This window comes from Rhea americana, unplaced genomic scaffold (assembly GCF_003343005.1).
Source record: "Rhea americana isolate MKP2758 unplaced genomic scaffold, rheAme1 scaffold_503, whole genome shotgun sequence".
Classification (NCBI taxonomy): Eukaryota; Metazoa; Chordata; class Aves; order Rheiformes; family Rheidae; genus Rhea; species Rhea americana.
In genome coordinates, this window is record NW_028186650.1 from 100,782 (window position 1) to 115,574 (window position 14,793).

Genomic DNA, 14,793 nt, shown 5'->3' on the forward strand with positions numbered 1-14,793 from the left:
AAAAAAAAAAAAAAACACTTTTATCATGAAGTTTCAATGCTCGTAGTCTTCTGAAGAACAACGGGTCATTTAGACCAGTGATGTGACAGAACACTGCAGAAATCTTCTATTCAGATAAAATGTAATAAAGCCTGGAAAGTTCAGTTCAGTCCTTTTATATATGACGTACAAGAATGTCATATATAATTTTTGTACTTCTCACCATACAAAATTAAGTTGCAAAACCCTTATTTTTGTAGCTGGGCTATCACACTTGCAGGCAAATCCGATTTCTTTATCTGAACAGTCTCCAAAACATCTCTACTACTGTAGAAACTTTGTACTGCAATATCTTACTGAAAAATCCATGTTCAATGAATCCAGTTTGGATAAAAGTGTCAGGTTTCCTATAGCATGTATAATGCTTCACGAGACATGCCTGAAGTTGGAACCTGTGGAATCATTCTTCCAGTATTAACTGGCCATTAATTTTGCTTCCTGGTACCTTGACCTGACATGACACACTGTTTTAATGTAACTTCTTATATACTATAGTATAGCCAGAGTATGCAGGGATGCGACGAGGAAGGCTAAGGCCCAGTTGGAATTGAGTCTGGCAAGGGATGTCAAGGACAACAGGAAGGGCTTCTTCAAATACATCAGCAGCAAGAGGAGGACTAGGGAAAATGTGGGCCTGCTCCTGAATGGGACGGGGGCCCTGGTGACAAGGGAAACAAGAGAAGGCAGAATTACTGAACACCTTCTTTGCTTCAGTCTCACTGCTGAGGGCAGCCCTCAGGAATCCTGTAGCCTGGAGACAAGGGAGAAAGCAAGACTTTCCTTTGGTTGAGGAGGAAAGGATTAGAGACCTTCTGGGCAGGCTAGACATCCACAAACCTATGGGCCCAGATGGGATACATCCACGAGTATTGGTGGCTGTTATTGCCAGGCCACTCTCCATCATCTTTGAAAGGTCCTGGAGAGCTGTAGAGGTGCCTGAGGACTGGAAGAAAGCCAATGTCACTGCAGTCTTCAAGAAGGGCAAGAAGGAGGACCCAGGCAACTACAGGCCACTCAGCCTCACCTCCATTCCTGGAAAGGTGATGGAACAGCTCCTTCTGGATGTCATCTCCAGACATGTGGAGGAGGAGAAGGTGATCAGGAGTAGCCAGCATGGATTCACCAAGGGGAAATCCTGCTTAACCAATCTGATAGCCTTCCATGATGGAACGGCTGGCTGGATAGATGAGGGCAGAGCAGTGGACATTGTGTACCTTGACTTCAGCAAGGCTTTGGACACTGTCTCCCATAACATCCTCCTAGGCAAGCTCAGGAAGTGTGGGTTAGACRAGTGGACAGTGAGGTGGCTTGAGAAGTGGCTGAAAGGCAGAGCTCAGAGGGTCGTCATCAGGGGCGTGGAGTCTAGTTGGAGGCCTGCGGCTAGTGGCGTCCCCCAGGGCTCAGTACTGGGCCCAGTCTTGTTCAACTTACTCCTCCCTGACCTGGATGAAAGGACTCCTCAGCAAGTTTGCTGATGATACCAAGCTGGGAGGAGTGGCTGATGCACCAGAGGGCTGTGCTGCCATTCAGAGAGACCTGGACAGGCTGGAGAGCTGGGTGGAGAGAGACCTCCTGAGGTTCAACAAAAGCAAGTGCAGAGTCCTATAGCTAGGGAGGAATAACCTCAAGCACCAGTACAGCCTGGGGTCTGACCTTCTGGAAAGCAGCTCTGCAGACAAGGACCTGGGAGTGCTTGTGGACAAGCTGACTATGAGCCAGCAATGTGTCCTTGTGGCCAGGAAAGCCAATGGTCTCCTTGGGTGCATTGGGAAGACTGTTGCCAGCAGGTGGAGGGAGGTGATCTGCCCCTCTACTCAGTCCTACTGAGGCTTCATCTTGAGTACTGTGTCCAGTTCCGGGCTCCCCACTACAAGAAAGACATGGAGCTACTGGAGAGAGTCCAGTGGAGGGCCATGAAGACGATGAGGGGACTGGAGCATCTGCCTGGGGAAGAGAAGGTGCGGGGGGATCTTATCAGTGTGTGTAAGTACCTGAAGGGAGGGTGTCAAGGGTACAGGGACAAACTCTTTTCAGTTGTCCCATGTGATAGGACAAGAGGCAACGGACACAAACTGAAACACAAGAAGTTCTGCCTGAATATGAGGAAGAACTTCTTTACTGTAAGATGACAGAGCACTGAAACAGGTTGCCCAAAGAGGTTGTGGAGTCTCCTTCTCTGGTGTCTCGACTGTACATGATTCTGTCTAACATGCTCTAGGTGAACCTGCTTGAGGAGGGGGTTGAACTAGATGATCTGCAGAAGTCCCTTCCAACCTCAACCGTTCTGTGATTCTTCTACAAGGTAAAAAGACAAATATTCAAAATGATATTTTTTGTAAAAAGAAGATTAGAAGGAATAAACTAGTAAAGTTTTTTGTCCTGATTTCTATATGTAGAACTGGTTATTTCTGAATGTCGGTAGTTTCAAAGGAGCCTTGAAGTTTTCAATGTCCCCAAATCCTTCACATTCCACTGAATCCTTCTAACACTGTCATCTGTTTTCAGAATTGTAAAAGGTCTCTCTCTCTCTCTCTCTCTCTTTCTTTTAACTGAAATTTGCATTATTTCCAAGTTTCTGGAAACATAAATATGTTACTGAACATAATTTTAAAAATAAATGCATTACCTTAAGTATTAATCAGTTACATAAAAAAACTCTACTTGCATCATAGCTAAGTATCAAAATATCAGTTTAGAAGAATATGTTTTTCATTTTACAGTTTTCTTGTGCTTGAAAGGGTTATATTACATTTCCTATCTAGATAATCCAAGTCTACATAAAATACAATTAAAAATGTTTCATCTGCAAGTCTTGCTTTTCTTCTATGTAACAAAAAGAATCATTTCAACCCTCCTGCTACTTTTGTAAGTGCAAAATCAAAAAATTGTAACAAAAATCCCAAATAAAGAACCCTTAGCTTCTTATTATTGGCAACACAGACAAGCTTGTTACTAAATATTAAAACCTACCCCTCCACTGGCAGCTATATTTAATATATAGTTTCCTGAAGATCAGTTTTATGTACTTTTCTGTTAGTCTTCCAATAACTGTCTTTTTTTTTCCTTTTTTTTTTAAGTTAGAAAAAAAACAAGAAGTGCTGAACGTTTTTTTTCAGGTTATTGTAGAACATTAGTCGTACCAACTAATCCTGCAATAAAGATTGGCTAGTACAAGTTTGGATTGCTAGGCAGCTCTCTTGAAATCAGCTGGACTATAAGGGGCTCTAAACTGTTTCAGCATCCCATCAACATGCACGTAGGCAATGGTGCTAGCATACAAGCAAAAGAACTGACTTGAATCTTTTCTTGGAAAAGAACAACTATTTAGTCTTCAGAGACACATAGCACTTCTACAGATACAGACAGTATGTGAAGTGTTACTATGCAAATATAACCTGCAATGCAAGGCAAAATATCCCATTTTAGGTTTGTAATGTAAATGAAATTTTTCCATGAGACAGCATTTCTTTCAGAAAGTATTGTTTACAGAAGATCCTACTGCATCTTGATCTTTTGTGTATTTCTAGAAATCTTTAAGAAGCTGCATATATCTTATCTTACATTTTTAGTGAAAATCTCTAATTGCATAAACCAAAACACATTTATGAGTTTGGCCGTTTCCAGTCATTCTGAGTTTCCATTTGAGACAATGGAAGTTAAATACTAAGTTAAATCACAGCATTCAGTTAGTCTGATTTAGACTTTTATTGTGATCAATTATCAAGCTTCATTTTAACCCTATTTTTTCAAATAAAGAAATATTTTGTTATATTTTCAAATTGTGTACATGATAAAATGTGCATACATATCCAAATATTTATACTCATATATGTATACACAAAAATATTATACRCACACATATATATATAACATACAATGGCTCAGTCTTGGTTTTTATCCCAGCAGAGAGTAAGGTATTTATCAAATGGGTAATATATTTTATGGGAAAAATAATTCATTTTTTTTGACTTTAAAATGGCTAACAGTCTTTTTCCTGTGAAAGATAAGACTTTTTTTTAATGGGAAAGAACACTATGGAAGCTAAATGAACACACTCACTCGATTGTAATGTTTTTCCTAACAGAGACCCTAAGATGATGGGACCCACAGTCCCAATGTGAATACTACAGAATCAGATTCTATATTAATTAAAGCTAAAACTGAAATTGTCTGTCTTTTCTTTAAGCTCAAGGGAGAGTCAGAATTGCACTGAACAAGCAATAGCTTTTTGGTATAATGCAGAGTTATCTCAATTCAGTAAAAAAAAAAAAAAAAAAAAAAAAAACAAGAAGGGGTAAAACTGAAATGGAAATCTATGTTTATGCCAATGTAATCAGATACGACCTGAGGAGGTACTTTTTAATTAAAACAGGAGTTATCATGCCTTGCATAAGGTCTTGGACCCAAGTTTGTTATATCAGCTTTCTTTTTTACTTCAATTAGGATCAAAAGTGAAACACTTTTACTACATTCAGTGCTCTTTTCAAGCACGCTGAATAAAGAAAAAAGATTTCTGCCATTCATAAAAAGACCACAGGACTCATCTTTGATGGAATTTAAAGCCAGGGAACATGAATCACTTTTATGAAATATTTTCAGGAGAGTATACAAAGGAATCTTATTTTAACATGTGGATAATAAAGAGAAATACCCACGCACAGATGCTAGATATTTTCCAGATTACTTACACAATTTCTCAGATTATTAATAAAACAGGTGTGATTTCATAAAATAGGCACAAGCTCAGTACTTACCCACAGAACCATAATCATTTGGAAGTTCAGGATAAAGTTTGTTTGAATTCTTTTTAGCTGCAAGAGAAGATTTAATAGCAAGTTACCCAACATGACAATGTATAGTTATATTATGTACACTGCTTTTCAAATACACGTTAAATAGTTAGAAAATGATTGAAGTTATCTCAGGAGCAGTGCTGGTGAAAGAAATAAGGACTGTGCTTCACATCCTTGTCCAGATAAATACATCAAATTAACAGGAAGGGCAGTAAAGCCTCACTTCTGATGAGAAAACTTTGGCAAATAAATTGGCACAGAGCCAAAACTCTGCCTGCCCGGCTCAACATTTAGAACTCTACCCACATATTCAAAGATGAAGACAATCTGGAAGGGAATCTAGTTTTCTATAAACTAGAAGTTTTTAGTAGGATTATTCTTTTTGCTAAGAGGTTACATTGTACTAAAGGTGCTTTTATGTGTACAACAAACATTAATGCTCCCTTTGAGCAATTAGGTATTTTTGTACTACATGAACACTATTTCTGTAGCAAAACTGTCAGACAGAAAAGGTTCATTATAGATATCTGCTAAAGAAATGTTTACGCTACCATTAAAATGACATTGATAAATTTACCAAAAGTTGAAGAAAAAGCAAACTCTACCTTTCTCAGTCATGAACCATAACAACCTGTGTTTGTCCAAGGAAGAGTATTAAAAAATTGAATATAGACAGGTTCTACCGTAAGAATAGTTTAATGTTCATCAGTTTTAATGCTCTATTTTTATATAGAGCAATAAGCTAATCTTTATCAAAAAGATCTTCTAACCTGGTGGTGGTGGCCTAACAGAGGGCTTATGTGGCTCTGGTCTTGATGACGGTCTAGCAGGTGGGTCATTTACCTAAAACATACAAATTTTAAAATAAATTGTATCACACCTGGAAATACACTGTGCAGGTATGTCAAGTTTTACTGAAAATTAGTCTTTTTGCACTGAAGTTGTGTGAGTTTGAGAAGAAAACTACAAACTACAAAATTAATTTTCATACAAATTTATACATAACCGTAGGACAATTCACTGTGAAGATGAAAGTACAAGACAGACTATCAGTAACATCAACACTGCAGAAAAAAATCATCTTTTACAGTTCTCAGTATTGTATTTGTAATTATATTTATCTTAAATATGATTGTTCTAAGTTTGAATAGGAGACTGAAAAAGTAGAAAAACGAAAAGTATTTGCATTAAATCTAGTACACTCATTATTTACAGATTAACTTGATTAAGAATACTTGGAATATACTTTTCTAATCAAAATTCAGATTTGGTTATGCACTGATCTAAAAACAAGGCCATACATAGTTTAGAGGATGTAAAGCAGAAATAGCAACAAACTCATCCAGAAAAGGCTATTATGACAGTAGTGAAGAGTATACTTGAATGATCATGTTAAGTGTATGAAATTTCTGCTATGCATTATATTTGTAAGCATCCAATAGAGATCCCAGGAATGCCACAGATACATAAACATTATCATTACATATGACTACAAACAGCTCTACAACAGAAAAAACCTATATGGAAAAAGAGACAGACAAACCCTTCTTTGTTCTCTTACAGCTTTTCCTGGATTATTTTTTTGCCCTTCATTTTCATACACTTCAGTGAAGGATGCTAGAGTTTCATAAAGATCTTCTGCTTGAGCAGGAAAAGGCACATCACCCAGTAAGATTGCACTAGCACGAATATCCTGCCCATAAAACCTGATACAAAAGAAAAGATACCAGATATTTCATCACTATGACATTTCCTTATCTAGATAACTTCATTTGCTGCAAATGCTCCCTCACATTTCTCCTACTGATAATCTATTGAGAAATGACAAAAGTAGTTCAATACTATAAATTCTGAATGATAATTACAGTAAACTTGAATGCCTACCTTATTTCATACTATTTTTCACCAGTAATATTTTTGGTCATATAGTATACACTAACTAGAGCATTTGAAAAGCCAATCACATACTGAATCGAAGAAATGCATTTCACTTTTAAAAAACCATTGCAATATATCCCTTAACAACACAGTAAAATTCCTTAATGATGCAGCAGAACAGTAAAACTGCAATTTTATTAATGCAGAAAGTTGAAAATTACTGACATGCTGTCATTAAAAGTAGTAATAGTCTTTGCTGATATTAGCAGAACCAAAGTTTTCATAAACAGAACACACAGAATTTAATAGATATTAATCTAGTTATTAATCTAGATTTTCATTGTTATTTGAAGTATTAGGATCTGCAGTATGCTATTTCAATGCTCTCAGAGATGCCTTAGATTTCAAGCCTTAATAGGCTGCACAAAGGAAACAACAATACATAAGGAAAGGATTTTCCCAAGCTCAATATTCAGTGAGGCTCTAAACCAGAGTTTATTTAAGTGGCTTTAAAAAAAATATGTGTCATTGTATGGTAAATTTCTTTAGAGCTATCTTCTACAATACACAATCTCCTTAAACATTCAGTATCTTCTCCATATCCTTTGCATGTTGTCCAAATTAAAGATATTTATACCCYTCAAGAAACCCTAAACTCAGCACATAATAGTCTCAAAATATACTATTTTTTTCCCAACTGAATGTTGTGTCCTTGTGTCACTATTCATTTGTTGAATATTCTACATTTGAAGGGAACTTACTTGCGATTAGTTTCTTTCCTTTCAATTAAACAAGTTCCTTCCAGAGATACACCTGCAAACAGTCCTCGAGATTTGCAGTATGTATAGACAGCAGCAGAGCTTCTCAGGGCGACATCCCCTTCTAAGTTTCTAGAAGAAGGAAAATTTTTTTTCCTGATATTCTTCAATTTGGCTTTACAACAGGAACAGTAATTGTCTTAAACTAATCCTACCAGTTGTCAGAAATAATTTGCAAGCATTCACAGAAGTCAGTGAGAATTTCACTTTTCTCTGTTCTTATGTACTCTATTGAACATATTATTGGGTCATATCCGAAATCCACTTTCAGTTCTCATCTCAGACAAGATCCAGGACAAAACAATTATCTTGTGTGACAACATTTCCTCTGAAGTACAAGATAATGTTGCCTTGAGAATGTTCAACATTAAATCTCCTCTTGCATTCAGAGGTCAGAACTCTAACCATGAGGATTTCAGAAGACCATTAAAAATATGCAAGTCAGGATATAATATATATTGTATAAATATATGTAAAATTCTGATTAGCTTCTTTTAAATGATCTTCCAATGATACTGATTCCACACGTTCCATAGACAAATTCGTTATTACTCAAAGTTTTTTCTCGGGCTTCAAGAAATCTTTCTTACTGTAAGTTAATCTTATTTTTCTCCTGTCTGCCATGGATAGAGAGGACTGCTTTATTGCTTTCCTTTTTCTTGCGGTCATTTACACATTTGGAGACATTATCACATGTTAGTCTTCTCTTCTTTAAACTGCTCTTCAGTTATTCTTCATAGACGCTTTAAAAAGCCCTGATTATGTTTGCTGTCGCTTTGAACTCTATTCAACACATCCAAATCTTTCTTGATTTTGTGGTGCCCAAAACTGCACAAAATATTTTAACTAAAGTCTTACAAGAATTCCACGGAGTTGGAGGATTTCAGCATTTGTACTATACATTATCAGGTATTTTAAGTCTGAAGGGACTACAGGAGGTCATCTAGTCCAAACTCCTGCTCAAAATGGCCTCTAGCCATCTTGGTGGTGCTGCACTGGACACACACAGCTTCATCAACATCCTTCTTATACTATGGGGCTGAAACTGGACACAGCATTCTGGGCTCAGTCTCTGAAGTGCCAAGGGGAATACTCACTTTCTTTCTGCTGAGACAGCCCCCTTGTGCTGTTAGCCACCATTGCTGTCAGGGTGCACTGCTGACTCATGGCTAATCTGTGGTCCTCCACAGCCATTTTCAGCAGAGCAGCTACTCARCCTGCAATGCCCCAGCTTCTACCACTGCAGAGGATTCATCCAACCCAGGAGCAAAACTTTGCATCTATCCTTGCTTAATTTCAGAAAGTTTCCTGTTGGATCTTTCCTCTTCATTGTCTAGAATCCTCTGAACAGCAGCCCTGCCCTGAAGTGTATTGACTGCTCCTCCTGGTTTGGAGTCATCCACAAACTTGAAGAGGGTATAATACCTCTCCTCTGGGTCACTGATATTAAGATATTAAATGGAAAAGGTCCCCGAGCAGATTCCTAAGGAACTCCACATGTAACTGGCCTCAAGGTAGAGCATGAATCGTTTACTGCTATTCTTTGTGTCTGCTGAAATGTTTTCTCACCCATTTGCTAGATTCCCACCTAAACCATGATGTCCCAACTTGGATACAAGTCAAGACAGATGACATCCACTCCCTTCCTCGCATCCACAAGTCTATCTCATCTGTGGAACTGGTATCATTGTATCCTCCTTTTCTTGTCTGTAAAGATGACAAAATGTCAGTTAAAATTTCATCATAAAAATAAAAACATCAGGATGCAAATGCCACATTAGATGAGGCTGAGGGGAACTGTGCTTGTTCAGCATGGAGAAGAGTTGGATTAGGAAGACCTAACAGCAGCCTTCCAATACCTATAAGGAGGATATAACAAGATACAAAAAGACAGGCTCTTTTATTGCAATGCAGAGTGGAAGGACAAGAGGCAATGGATGTCAACTGAAACAGAAGATTTTTCGACTGGACATAAGGCAAAACTYTTTCATCCTGAAAATGGCCAAGTAGTGGAACAGGTTCACCAGAGAGGTCATGCCATCTCCATTTTTGGAGGTTTTCAAGATCTGACTGGAATAAAGCCCTGGGCAATTTGGTCTGATCTTATAGCTGACCTCACTTTGGACTGTTGGACTACAGACCTCCTGGAGTTCCTTGCAAACTAAATTGTTCTGTGATTCTTCACATTGAGCTGGCTTAACACATTTAAGCTTCAGAAGTAATTATTTGGTGTATTGTTCTTAATTTACTATCAGTTAGATTGAAGTGACAGAAAGTACAKGCCCATAGATCAATGAAAATAATAATTCAGAATCAGGCACTGTAGCGCCTATACTCTTTATCAAGACTAGCCTTCAATAGTCTCTTGCAGAAGTTTCATTTTCTTTCCAACTAATTTGCTCAGAGGAAAGAACAATATTAAAGAGAGAATAAACTTCAGAACAGGTTACTTCTGCCAATGAATGCCTTTATCTAAAACAAAAAAAGGCAACAACAGACTGAAAAGGCAGAACAATATAGTCCAATAAACATAACAGGCTGCACTGTTTATGCAAGTATGTCAAAGAAAGTCTTATGAATGTTTAAGTAGCTTTAGAAACTGTTTTTCATATTTAATTCTACTTCATGTTAGGACAATATTTTACTCACCTCCCCAGAGGTCCAATTGCCACAGTAAGATTTCCTCCAAGTGTAAGATTGCCTCCTTTGGCAAAAGCTTCTACTGCTCTCTCATGATTCAATATTATTACTAAGTCTGAAACCTACAAAAATATCAAAAAAAAGTATTGTACTTTTCAAGAAGAAGGTTAGAATTATATCAGAGAAGAATTTTCTGTTTTGTGGGAAAATAGGTGGAAGCATACAAGATATTTCCTTCTCTCAAATAAAAACTAACTCTAGATTTATCAAGTTTTTAAAGAAGTTAGAACCTTTCATTCTACGCTCAGTCTTTCAGGCTTCTTGCAAAGAATTCTTTTGAAACAGTTTTCATAAAGTTGATTCTTTTTCAGCAAGACATTTTGAAACTAAAAATTCATTCATTTAGTGTTATTTTATTTTATTTTATTTTTAAGTCCCGATGTGGACAACATGACAAGAACAGTTCTAACAGGGTATCTTGATGCCCCGACTGACAAATTTTTATCTTATATAGCTTTCAGAAACAATTATGAATGCATTCTCAAGTGTGAATAGARATCAGATTAACAAAATCATTTTTAGCATTCCATAATTGAAGTGATAATAAAGACAAAGGAGAACATAATAAACAAAAACTACTTATTTGTCTGTCCAAAGAATAAGCAACAACAAAAGAAAATACAGATTTTCTCATTACCAAAAGCATTTTCATTTTCTTGTCAGGAAATAACTTTAATACATATATATTTATATATAATTTTCTTAAGTCTTGAATTTATGACATGTAGCCCATTTCTTCAAGAATTTAATAAAGCAAATCTCTAGAGAGCTAACAAGGTATTCTTCATTTGAATACTTCAAAAATGGGAGGAAAAAATCATTGTTTTTTGAAACACTATATTTACCTAGATTGTGATGTAAAATACATGTATAAATGAATTTCTATTTCTAGAATTGKTATTAAGCCGATGCCTACCAGTACTGTAAAACTATACCTCTCTTTAAATTAACAAGTTTCAGTAGAACTCTGCTATAACTCTCTTTTCAAACTAGGAAGCATTCTAAAGAAAGGAAGAAAGAAAGAAAACTTTCAAACACAAAAATAGCCCTATAAGAATCACTACTTAATTTGAAAGCTCAGTAAATGTGTTACATGTATTGGAAAAAAGAAAAAAAAACACTCAAAAACCTGACAGATGAATTAACTGGCACACCTGGGACTGATGCAGTACCATCTGTTTCAGAGTTCAACAGAGTGGATTACAGCCTTAGAGGCTTACCGTGATGGATTTTCTTTTCAAGAGATAACTTGGGTACTCAAAGACTCTTTGCGCCTGACCTTTCATCAGATGGACATGACTGAAACAGGGGTTCATAAGAATTTTCAACTTACCCCAAATTCCAAAAAATGACAGCAGGGAACATGAAAGGAAATATTATATTATTTGGGGAAAAAAAACCCACACAAAATAAAAGGGGTGGGGGGAGCGGGAATTGCCCTCCAGTACCTACAGTGTAAAAGAGCTCTTTGTTATTAGCCCATGGTAACCCCCACCCTATCCCAAACGAAAAACAGCTGATGTTATTAGCTTCTGAACTATCCAGGAACAAGGAGAGGACATCATCTGGGATTCTGCTACCTCCTCTACCCATAAAGATGATCCTGAAAATCAAATTTTATATTATTTTCTCTGATTAAAAAAAACAGTGATCAGAACCTTTGTTTAGAGAATAAGCTAAATGAATCCACAGTGAGAAAAGCTGGATTGAAAGCATTTAGATAAATTTTGAAATTAGTGTTTAGTTTGAGGAACCAAATTATTTTATTGTGAAAAACATGTAAGTACTATCAATTGTGAACCTGTGATTTCTTTCTTATGGCTTATAAACATGCACAAGTACCACTGCTTAACTATAATCTGTCCTATAGGAACAAAATTTAACAATTTCCACAATGTTTGAGCTCATAACTTGCTATAATAGTGCTGAATTGGAAGTGGGGCTCCTAAGCCATTTAGATATTTCTGAATAGTATTTATTACCTAGAACAGGAAAATAAAATTGTATTACAACTATACTAGAACAGAAATAGTACTTTGGAAAGTTGAATTACTAAAATATCAAACTAAGGACACAACAGTGTTCAGAAAAAAAGTCCTCTCAGAAATAGCTTCTGTGTATTAAAATTATTTTAGTAAAAATCAATACTAAATAGTTACATTTTTAAAATATTAGATGGAGAGATTAAAGGAAGTTTCATTGATCAGTCAAAGCATCAGAAGAGTTTGTTTCATTTGCCACAAAGGGAAAAAGCATAAAAAGCCCCTGGGGCTGAAAGTCAATGTTTGGTAATGCATTCAGATGCTGCAGTCATGAAAGTCAAAGAAAAGCCCTCACAAAAATTAGTAATTTTGTATTAACAGCAGCTTTTAAAAAGCATACATTAATAATAACTAAGATCACCCAGTGAACAATGAGGATGCAATAAAATATTGATTGGTTGCTCATGATGYGAGTACGAGATGCCTGGTTGCCAGGATATGGATGGCTGGTTAACTACAGGAGACATACCGGGGGCTCGCCTGTACCACACAGCTCAGCCACGCAGAGATTCTCCCAAACGGTAAATGCCCCTAGTAAGAGATCTTGTTGGCAGCATAACACTACATCTGATTTTCTCTTGGAAAATGACTCCTTTCAATTAGTAAAATACAAGCTAAACAGAAAGAAAAGGGAAGAATGGGAAAGAACGTGGGGGCAAGGAAGAAGGGAACAGCTGGAAGCAAACTAAGATGAAGTAGTCTGAGTCCTACTGAGTAAGAAGAGAAGGGAAGCAGAAGCAGAGAGCAAATGGTCAAGGCTCAGATCAGGCAGATTTTTTTTGAGTGTGTTACAGTCCCTTGTTTGACTGTTTCTACTGGCTGGAAATTGGCTCATTTTCTGCAGGATTTCTTCAGAGTTTCTTCACCAGTTTTGATGCTCCCAAAGTGAAGGGAGCATCAAAATCAATGATCAAGTCTGAGTAGAGAATATAAATGTGTGAAGTACAGTAGTACTAGCTAGACTCCATTTTACTCTAACTTCTATTGCTTTCACTGTCCCTTGCCAGATGGAGTCCCTGACTGCTCTTTAACAAAGCATTTGATACAATATTAAATATAGCATACTTATAATCAATTCTAGTTGGCTTATATGTGAACACTGATTGGAAGTCTTCCACAAGGGAAAATAATAAGTTTACTAGAAGTAAGAAAAGGAAATAGCTGTTATGTCACTTATTTTTATTTAAATATCTCCAAGCAATTAGATTGACAGGACCAAAAAAAAACAAAAACAAAAACATTTTGACCTGTATAAATGAATTTTATAATACTTCATTTAAACAAAAAACAGATTTCAATATCTCATAGACATTTAGATCTTTGTAAATATATTTTAATTTCTTACAAAAGGAAATTGTTAACAAGTATTTCAAATGTAAAATTGTACCTCAATTCCGATTTCAAATCCACCACCAAGGCCAGCAATTCCTATTGCAGAAGGAGCAGACCAGGCTGACACACAAAACAAGACACAAAACAACAGGAGTTTTACTTAAGTTAAAAGAAAGACTCAATTTATTGTTAGAATTCAAAAATGCTAATAAGTTTTCTATTTAAAACTGCATTCACAACCCCTAGAACACAGATGCCACATAACTATACTGTTTACCCCACTAGTAGGAATGTAAGAAGTGTAAATCCTTATGTACACAAAGTCTTTATCATACAGTTGTCCATTATTGGATATTATTGATTTTTTGAATAACATTTAAACTACAGATTTTTTTACTTCACTCACACTAAGACATTCACATACTTTTCTATAAAGATGCTGAAACTACTTACACCTAGTCAACAATAGGTACAAAATTTTGAAAACAACTTTCAAACCAAATGTTACCTACTAGGCTTGACTCTTCACATGTCTTATGTTGTATGCTGTGAAAAAAAAATAATGGAAACATTCTTTTAAATTATCCCATGAAGCACAAAAGAAAAAATCCACTTACTTCCATTTGGAAGACGGGCTAATACAATCCCACTTCCTCCTCGAGCAGTCACCAAAAATCCAGCCTTGATAACAGACAAAACTGCAAGGCCTTTGGCTTTAGCTATTACATGAGCTGCAACAGTAAAATCATTTAATAAAAATCTTTTAACAGAAATTCAGAGACGGGGAAAAATAAAATTATATTTAAGAATTTTGAACACAGAGTCAAAGAATCAAAGTAAAAGCTTAAAGAGAACCCAAAAAAAAAAAAAAGAAAAAAAAAAAAAATCCAAAAAAAAAAAAAAGAAAAATAGCATCTGCACTCCATGAAGAACCACAAAGTTGAGACACAGGTTATATTAGCTTGCACTGATCCCTACATTGCCACAGCTAGACTGCTTCAGCTACTCAAGTTAGTTCATATAGAATTAGTTTGCTTATTGCCATGAACACTGCATGCAAATTCACCCTTAGCAAGATGAAAAGGTCGTGAAGAGTTGGCATCCATGTCTCTACGGATTTCTGGAGAAGTCTGAATTTAAATCACAGTGACATGTAGCACCTGAATCAGCTTATACCATTAGACAGTGTTT

At 36.3% G+C, this 14,793-nt stretch overlaps 1 protein-coding gene across 4 annotated transcripts in view; it reads right to left on the bottom strand.

The window, feature by feature from the left end:
- The window catches only part of SH3YL1 (SH3 and SYLF domain containing 1), a 57,787-nt gene that overhangs the window by 28,905 nt on the left and 14,089 nt on the right, over positions 1–14,793 (bottom strand). For 3 of the 4 annotated variants that reach the window (XM_085317768.1, XM_085317769.1, XM_085317766.1), the window contains exons 4-10: positions 14,220–14,333; positions 13,658–13,722; positions 10,178–10,290; positions 7,472–7,600; positions 6,376–6,538; positions 5,603–5,675; positions 4,794–4,850 (exon numbers count right to left, since the gene is read on the bottom strand). In XM_085317768.1, the coding sequence (XP_085173894.1) occupies positions 4,794–4,850; positions 5,603–5,675; positions 6,376–6,538; positions 7,472–7,600; positions 10,178–10,290; positions 13,658–13,722; positions 14,220–14,333 (714 nt within the window). The remainder of the gene's footprint in view (positions 1–4,793; positions 4,851–5,602; positions 5,676–6,375; positions 6,539–7,471; positions 7,601–10,177; positions 10,291–13,657; positions 13,723–14,219; positions 14,334–14,793) is intronic. The other variant, XM_085317770.1, reaches the window with a different exon arrangement.